Source organism: Papio anubis, chromosome 16 (assembly GCF_008728515.1).
Source record: "Papio anubis isolate 15944 chromosome 16, Panubis1.0, whole genome shotgun sequence".
NCBI classification, from domain to species: domain Eukaryota; kingdom Metazoa; phylum Chordata; class Mammalia; order Primates; family Cercopithecidae; genus Papio; species Papio anubis.
In genome coordinates, this window is record NC_044991.1 from 56,192,416 (window position 1) to 56,201,099 (window position 8,684).

Below are 8,684 nucleotides of genomic sequence, written 5' to 3' on the forward strand. Positions count from 1 at the left end.
TTTCTTCCTTTCTTTTTTTTTTTTTTTTAATGGAGTCTCTCTCTGTTGCCCAAGCTGGAGTGTAGTGGTGTGATCTCAGCTCACTGCAACCTCTGCCTCCCGGGTTCAAGCGATTCTCTTGCCTCACTGTAACCTCAGCCTCCCAAGTAGTTGGGACTACAAGCGCACACCAGCATGCCCCACTAATTTTTGCATTTTTAGTAGATGAGATTTTGCCATATTGGTCAGGCTGGTCTCAAACTCCTCACCTCAGATGATCTGCCCACCTTGGCCTCCCAATGTGCTGAGACTGCACCTGGCCAGCATTTTCTTTAAAGCTCTCTTGGTGATTCTAATGTGCAGCAAGGACTGAGACTCACTACCTTAGGCCTATTTATTGTCTACACTTATCGAATCTCCTTCACATGAATTATCTGACCAGAGCCACCCGGCAGTCATAGGAAGGAGGCAGGGGAGGAGTCACTGTCCTCTTTTTTAATAAGGAAAATCAGGCTGAGAGAGGGTAAGGCTGACTCCTTCTGACTCCATCTCTCAGCTCCTACCAAGATCTTGGGCCTTGTGCCCTCCACTACTAAGCGAGATTTCCTAACTTCAGCACACACCCCAGCCTGGCACGTGGGCCCTGGGGAGGAGAATGATTGCTCCATCTGCAGAGACAGCCCTGCGGGGCGGAGCCAGCATGAAGTTATTTGAGGTGAACAAGAGGAGCGCACAGGCACGAGGACTTTGGACTTGGGAATGGATGATGGGGGAGCAGGGAGGACTTGTGCTAAAAGGTGCTTAATGGAGAGGGTCCCCTGGGAATCGCCCCGATTAGAAAATGTAATTCATCTCATAGGGTTTTTCTTAAATCCCCCAAGACAAGGAGAAAATAGGCTCATGAAAAAAGTTTCCAGGTAATCATAAGCACCCATGAGGTGGATACTGCAATAACCCCATTTTGGAGATGAGGAAACTGAGACACACAAGTTAAGTGACCTGCCCAAGACTACTCATCTTATAAGGGGCAGAGTGGAGACTTGATCCAGAGAGCACCTCTGAACCTTCACTCTTAACTCGTCAGCTATCCTGTAAGGAATCCTACAGGAACAAATGCTGAAATACGGGCAGCTGTCATTCCCGGTGGAATGAAGCTGCTCATGGGCTGTCTCTAAGGAACAGGGAGTAGCCACTGTCCCAAATGGAAGAAGGTCACGGAGCCAGGGAGAGAGGACGCAGCTGGTCCTCATTTCAAACACTGAGCAGCTGGAGTCACAAGACTCTGAGCCCAGAGGGGTGATCTCCTTTTCAGAGAGAGGGTGGATATTGCCTTGGTCCCAGTGCCGGGTACAAAAATGTGAGGAGGGCCCAGGAAGCACCTAGAGGATTTACAGAAGAGAAGGAGGCCAGAACCCAAGAGCAATTCCTGACTGCTTCCATGGGAGGAAGGGCAACTGGTGTCCCAGCTCCAAGGAGAATGGTTTCGTGGCAGACCCCGACGCTGGGAATGTTACAGGTCCTTTGGGAATGGAGGAAATGAGGCCTGGAGATGGGAAGTCCCTGAAGCCAAGGCCAGTGCTCTGCCCAGAAAAGTAGTTGGCAAGAAAGCTCGCTGCCCCAGAGGGACAGAGCCATTAGTCCCCAAAACAGAGGTTCTGGTCTTTTGCAGGCAGAAGCCTGTGGTTCAGGTGTGTACCCTAAGGACTCTGCCACTCACCCAGGGCTTCCAAGTGGCTTTGGGGATGGGGAACCTTCCCTCCTCTCCACACTGGGGCCCTCGTCTGTGCTCACAAGCTGCTCTCCCATCCACTCTGGGGATGCCAGGCCACTTGGTGCAGATCCTTGCCAGGTCTCCCTCCACTACCTTCATTTCCAGCCGCAGCCCAGGCTGCCTTCTCCACCAAGGGGCGGAATAATAAAATCCTTTCTGATTGCAACAAGAACCTTAAATTAGGAGCTGGACACAGAGCCCTCTCAAAGCAGCACACATGTGATCCTGATAGTCCCCTGGGTTACACCTGCTCACACTGACATTTATTTTCCTGTTCCCTCTGCCCTGCAAAACCTCTCCAGATCAAGTCCAACTCATTGTCCGTGACCAAGTACCACTCATTTCTCAGAGTCTTCCCTATCCCAGATTCCAGACGAGACTAGTCTCTTTCTCTTGTTGGTCCCCGTAGCACTTGCTTTGTATTTGTCATGCAGCTTAATAACAGTCTGCCTTGCATGCTACTTACCTACAAAACTGGTGTTACAAAAAAATAATCAGACTAAAAGCTACGGAGGGCAGAAACCACATCTCATTCACCTCCATATTTCCCACTGCTCCTGGCACAGCTCTTCTCCCTTAGGTGTTCAGTGAATAAATTCATTAATTCAAGAAACATTGACTGGGAACTTCCTGGCTGAGTGACTTGGAGCTGAGCTAGGAACTGCATGTGGGACAAATTTAAGGGACTGAATGTATTCACCTGTCTCTCCACCACCTTTTCAAAATTGATTTTCTCCCAACCAGCCTCATTCTGTTGTGACCTTAGAACATCTCTGGTTGTTAACAGACATTTCATCACGGCTCACAGCGGGCAGGCCATTCCTGGGAGTCCACGGGAGGTCCTGCACAGGGATGGGAGAGCCCATTCCCGGGGGCTGGGCACATGCCCGTCCACTCCCTGGCCCTGGTTTCTCTTTGTGGAGAAAGAGAAGTTAGTACTGGAAGCAACCTCAAAATGCATTCATTGCAAATCTTTCATCTTGAAAACTTGAGACTCAGGGGTGGCAGAGAACACACAAGCAGTTGGTCACAAAGCTCAAATGAGAAGCCAGGTTCAGAATTGCTTTTCTGTGTTCCGGATATTATGTGCACTTATGTAGGAGCTCAGCTCTGGCAGCAGGACATGGTGGAAAGGGCACTGCTGAGACCTAGCTGGCTCTGTGATGGATTAACTGTGTGTAAGCCTCCACCCCTTCCCGGGCCTCAGCCGCCTCCGGAGGGAGGGAGATGGGCTAGATGACATCTGACCTCCCCTCTTGCTACAGTCTGTAGGGTTCAGAGCGCCTCTTCTTAGCATCCCAGCCATGCCATACATTACAGCAAGGAATGGGAGACAGGGGAGGGGACCCAATGTGCAATCACCTTTCCCAGTTTTTGTGGCTTCCGAAGTAGCCAGCATTTGCCTGTTGCATCTGGCTCAGTGATTTCTTTGGCCAATCTTCCAGCAGCCCTAACTGCCATTCATAATATTTTACAGGTTTGATTCATATCTTGTTTGGATTTGGCGTCCCTGTCAACCCACTAGGCTGAGCACACAAGACAGATAATAATTAGCATGCTGCTTAGCAGGAGTGCTGATTAACAAAGGCCCAAATCCTCGACAGTAACCGCAGAGCTGGGGAACCTGCACTTCCTGTTGTTCTTTGTAACCCCTGTTCCCTGGTGCTCTCCTGTGAACCAGGACATCTTGTGGCACAGCTGCTCCTGCTACGGGGACGCTTCAGCTCATCAAGTCACTTTCACAGAGCCTGTCTGGTGCTTCCGAATGTGTAGTTTGCTCCTAAGTAAGTTGATTTGAAATAAACAGTGGTTTCTTTCAAATCAACTTACATGTTGCCACTCTCGCTCCCTGGTAGCTCTGAGATGTGCTTCTTTGCTGACACCGCTGACAGCTGGATACAGCTACATTGAGAAACACGAGACCCGAATCCTGTCTGCTTTGGTTTTACGGGTAGTGATGGATGTGTAAAAGAAACACAAACAAGGCAAAGCTCGTCCTCTGCCTAAGGAGATGCGACCTCCAGCTGCACTGAACACCCTGCCCATCACTCAGAGCTACATTCCAATGATGTTCTACCCCAAGAATATGCTAGAGGTACCCAACCACCACTGAGAAAGAGCCGCCTCTCGCTAGCACTCTAAAATACGAAGTCCAGCCTTCAGAGCCCCCAAGGCAGGCAGCTGTCCCGGCTGGACACTCTTACTTCGCAGGCTGGCCCAGGGGAAGCACAGGCTTCTGGCAAGGACCTGATGGAGAAGATGCCGGGCACTCACCAGCCATGTTTCGCCCTCCTCTGCCTCTTCTCAGGCTCCTCTGGGAATGGCACGGACAGTGCTGACAGACAGGCTGCCAAGGATTGCCTTACCATTTATAGAAGCCTCTCCTACACACCCCAATTAGAATTCTAATGAGGTGGGCGAGGCACCAGGTCATTCCTGTAGTGCCTGTAAACGTTTCACTTACGACAGACTTGTCACCCAATGGACGTGCATCATGTTTGTACAAGACCAGCTTGGGGAGAAGGGGGCAGATCATCAAGAAACTCCAATAGTTCGCATTTATAATTTTATAAAATGACGGACTGTTTCCTGGATGGTAGGGTTAGGAACTGATGACATGCTTTGCTTGTTGATCCTGGGAAGTTCTCTCTGAATCAAAGAAATGTCTCCGCAGAACCCAGAGGCAGAAAATTGTGAGGTCCTTTCTCATGATACACATATATTAGCATCTTCCACTTGCGTAGGGAAGTGAGACACAACACAGTTTGTTTGTTTAGGGTTGTAGTGTGGCATAAACCATTTGATTTGGAATTAGAAGCCGTTGGTTCTGATGCTGGCCGAACCCTCAGCGGTTTCCAACCCTTGAAGCCTGGAAGCCTTGCTTATGGTTGGGGATAATCACTCCCACCCATCTCAACTCACAAAGCTGTGGACACGATCACATGAGACGGTGCACCTGGGAAGTGTCACATGGGAAGTGCATGCATGTGTACCACAACGGGTTAAACTGAGATCATGCCTGGCATTGAATGTCAGTTTCAGTCCAGATTTGGGGGAAAATTGTTGTTTTTAAGGAGGCAGCAGGAACAGCCTCTAACCTTATGCTTCTGCCATGTCTTTCTCAGACTGCAGGCTCCGTCACTGACCCTCACTGGGCCCACCTTGACATCGGTTTAAAGGATGGGTATGGAGTGGGGAGAAGCTCTGACATTCTACATGTTTTTGTTTGCTTGATTGTTTCTAAGGGGATATGTTTTTTCAAAGTTCCTATTATTGATATTTACAAATATCAAGGTTTACAATGGACAAAGGAGTGAGTATATATTCTTTTAAAATAATGCTTCAAGGATTCACGAGAAAACAGAAATGTCCCAAGGCTTCCCCCAGCATAGCAGTGGGGAAGGAAGACCGAGCACCATAACAAGGTTGGATCTTTAGGGAGAAGTGGGAATGTTTGATCTCGAGAAAGATAAAATCGAATAGACAGGTGGCTTGGAAAATTGAAGAAGATAAATCAGTGTCCTTTCTCTGTCCTTTAGGCCCATGCAGCCTTTTGTACATCTTAGGACCTCTATTACCGTATGTATCCACTGCACTGAAACTATCTGTTGATATCTGTCCCCATCTCCAGACTGAGCTCCTTAAAGGCACAGGTTGCATATTATTCAAATCTTCTTCTCAGAATCTAGCACAGGGCTTGACATGTGGCTGGAACATGCACATTCTTGAATAAGTGAATCAATATCACTGTAAAGATGGGAATCATAACTACCGATTTAGTGCTTACTAATAATAGCTAATTGATTTAGTGTTTACTGTGGACAGGCACTGGCTAAACACTTCACATACATTAACTTTTCTCACCTTCATAACAACCCTATACAAAGGGGCTATTATTATTTCTATCTTATGGGGCACAGAGAGATTAACCTGGTCTCCAACCATGAGTTTCATACCCATCTGTAAATGGTTCCAGAGCCCGTGTTTGCTTAACCTTGGAGGTCAGCGCCTAAACGAGGCAACCTTTCCCAGGCCTCTGGGGCTCTAAGACAGCTGGCTCTATACCCATGCCAGGCAGAATGGGATGTACTGTTGGCTCTGGCAGATGACTAAGAAAAGAGCAGAGGGTAGAGAGGGACATGGAAAGAGCCTGGACCCAAGAGGAGACTCATGTGTGGTCTTGGCCCCTACCCAGGGCACTAGCTGTGACACTGGGCGAGGCCTCATGACACCAAGTTCATCCTGCCAGAAAGCTGGAGGACAGCTCCATGAACAGCATGGGATGAATAGGTGTGAAAGTGCTGTGTATGCTTCTGAGTGTGGTCTAAAGGAAAGGAGGGGTTTTGCTTATTATTGTGGTTGTTGCTGTTGGCCTGGGAGCCAAGGAAAACCAGACCCCGGGCACTCCTTTCAATCACCTGACAAAGAAAGCTGCAGCGGTGACAGGGAGGTGGTGCTCCCCTTACAAGGGAACATGAAGACACACAGTCTTGGCTTTACCAAGTCTCCTCACCTATCGAAGCCATTGTTTCCTCAACTGTAAAACTGAGTGGAATTGCTCTCAGAATCAAAGGGGATGGTGAGTGTGAAAGGCTCAGCACAGCGTTGGGCACAGCCCAGTGTAAGAAGTTAGTATTAATAATATTATATTATTAGCCTGGCTGGGTGCCGTGGCTCGTGTCTGTAATCCCAGCACTTTGGGAGGCTGAGGCAGGAGGATCACTTGAGGTCAGGAGTTCGAGACCAGCCTGGGGAACACGGTAAAACCCAGTCTCTACTAAAAATACAACAATTAGCCAGGCATGGTGGTGCATGCCTATAATCCCAGCTACTCGGGAGTCCGAGGCACTGGAATCACTTGAATCTGGGAGGTGGAGGTTGCAGTGAGCCGAAATCATACCACTGCACTCCAGCCTGGGTGGCAGAGTGAGACCTTGTCTCAAAAAAAAAAAAAAAAAATTATATTATTAGCCTCAAAGTCCCTGAGTGCCACAGGTTTTGCAAGGGGTCCTACAGGTTTGGACAGTGGTGTCTGACCACTGACCACTTGGTCTTCTCTAGAAGGGTCTGTAGCTGGTCAGTCTCGATCCCAGAGTAATGTAGTAAAAAAAGATCCCTGAGTTGGAGTCAAAAGACCCAGATTCAAAGCCAGGCTTTGGAACTTGTCCACTGTGTGATGTTGGCTGAATTCTTTTACTTCTTTGGCCCTTGGTATCCTCATCAGCATGATCCACGCACCTTTCAGGGCTGTTGTGAGGCTCAAAGCCATGGTGACATTGTGGGTGTGATGCTCCTCTGTAGACAGGCTAGTGTGACACAGCCAACTTGCCTTCTCCCCTCCACAGCTCCTCCAGCCAGGCTGCCTGTAGTCTTTGCAACTGACCAGCAGTAGGGCCCTGGTAAGAGTCTGCCCTGCGTTACTTAATGTTGGGTACTGGAGGATTGCGCCATGCCGCAGCCGCAGCCCCAACCTGCAGGCAGACTGTAATTTGCAGCTGTGTCACAATTTCAGCTAAATGATTTTCAATTCATGGGTGGAGCCACCCAGCTACACACAGGATGAAATTCCTGCTTGGCCACACTCTGCGCCTCAGACTGCAGTGAAGACGAAGCATGCAGATATGGGCTTTTAAAAGAAGCCAATTGATCACTTGCCTTTTCTCTCCCGCTAATTAAGGGATTTAGGATTGTTGAAGATTTCACAACACGTGTAGAGACACAGAATCTTCTGAGAAGTCATCCAGCCCTTTCTAGCATGACACATGTCTCTCGACAACTCCTAGGATGGGGGATTTTTATTTTTTATTTTATTTTGAGACAGGAGTTTCACTCTTCTGGAGCAGGCTGGAGTGCAATGGCGCAGTCTCAGCTCACTGCAACCTTCGCCTCCTGGGTTCAAGTGATTCTTCTGCCTCACCCTCCCAAGTAACTGGGATTACATGCACCTGCCACCACGCCTGGCTAATTTTTGTGTTTTTAGTAGAGATGGGGTTTCACCATGTTGACCAGGCTGCTCTCCCTTGGCCTCCCAAAGTGCTGGGATTACAGATATAAGCCACTGCGCCTGGCCGGATTTTACACTTCTCAAAGCAGCCCATACTTGTACTTGAAAAGCTCTGGCTATAACATTAATTTCTAGGGTGGTTCTGTTTAAGGCCTATCTTCCCCCCATTTCATATGAGCTCCAGGAGGGCAGAGATTTTGTCTGTACCAGTCCCTGTTTCCTTCCAGTGCTTCGCAGGTGGGCTCTCACAAAACTCAGGTTTGGCCAGGTGCAGGGGCTCACCCCTGTGATCCCAACACTTTGGAAGGCTAAGGCGAGAGCATCATTTGAGGCCAGGAGTTTGAGACTAGCCTGGGCACCATAGTAAGACCTCATATTTACAAAAAACAAACAAATAAATGAATTTAAAAACTTGAGTTAAAGTGCACTGAAAGGACCAGAAAGGTCTTCATTATCTGAACTGAACATTTATTTCTCTAGAGCTTTCACCCACTGACCTTCACTGCTCCCCAGGATGCTCACAGAGACCACATAAAACAAAGCTGTCTTTTCCTTGGTCCAACAATGATTCTACTGTCCCCCAAGTCTGGCAAATACGCCTTCCCTCCCCAAAGTCTTCTCTTTTCTAGGTCAAACATTCAGTTTCTTCAGCCATTCCTAGTGAGTAAGGTTTGGAAGCCACCATGTTGTCCTCACCATCTGTTGCCCTGTGAATTGTGCCACGTCCTTCCTCTGGGAAGGGAGTTTCAGTGGCTCCTCATGGCCTAATAGAGCCCTAGTTCCTTAGTTTGGCAGTGGAGACCTTTCAGAATATGTTCAATCTTAATTCCATTATTTTATACTACCTTTTTTTTTTTTTTTTTTGAGGGTCTCACTCTGTCGCCCAGGCTGGAGTGCAATGGTGTGATCTCGGCTCACCACAACCTCCAC

General features: G+C 48.5%; 1 protein-coding gene across 1 annotated transcript in view; it reads right to left on the minus strand.

Moving 5' to 3' along the window:
- The window catches only part of TGM3 (transglutaminase 3), a 47,431-nt gene extending 43,400 nt beyond the window's left edge, over positions 1–4,031 (minus strand). Inside the window, exons 1-4 of the mRNA XM_031656026.1 lie at positions 3,955–4,031; positions 3,581–3,652; positions 1,697–1,871; positions 1,196–1,358 (exon numbers count right to left, since the gene is read on the minus strand). Coding sequence (XP_031511886.1) covers positions 1,196–1,358; positions 1,697–1,871; positions 3,581–3,652; positions 3,955–4,031 — 487 coding nt within the window. The remainder of the gene's footprint in view (positions 1–1,195; positions 1,359–1,696; positions 1,872–3,580; positions 3,653–3,954) is intronic.
- Positions 4,032–8,684: the final 4,653 nt, after the last annotated feature.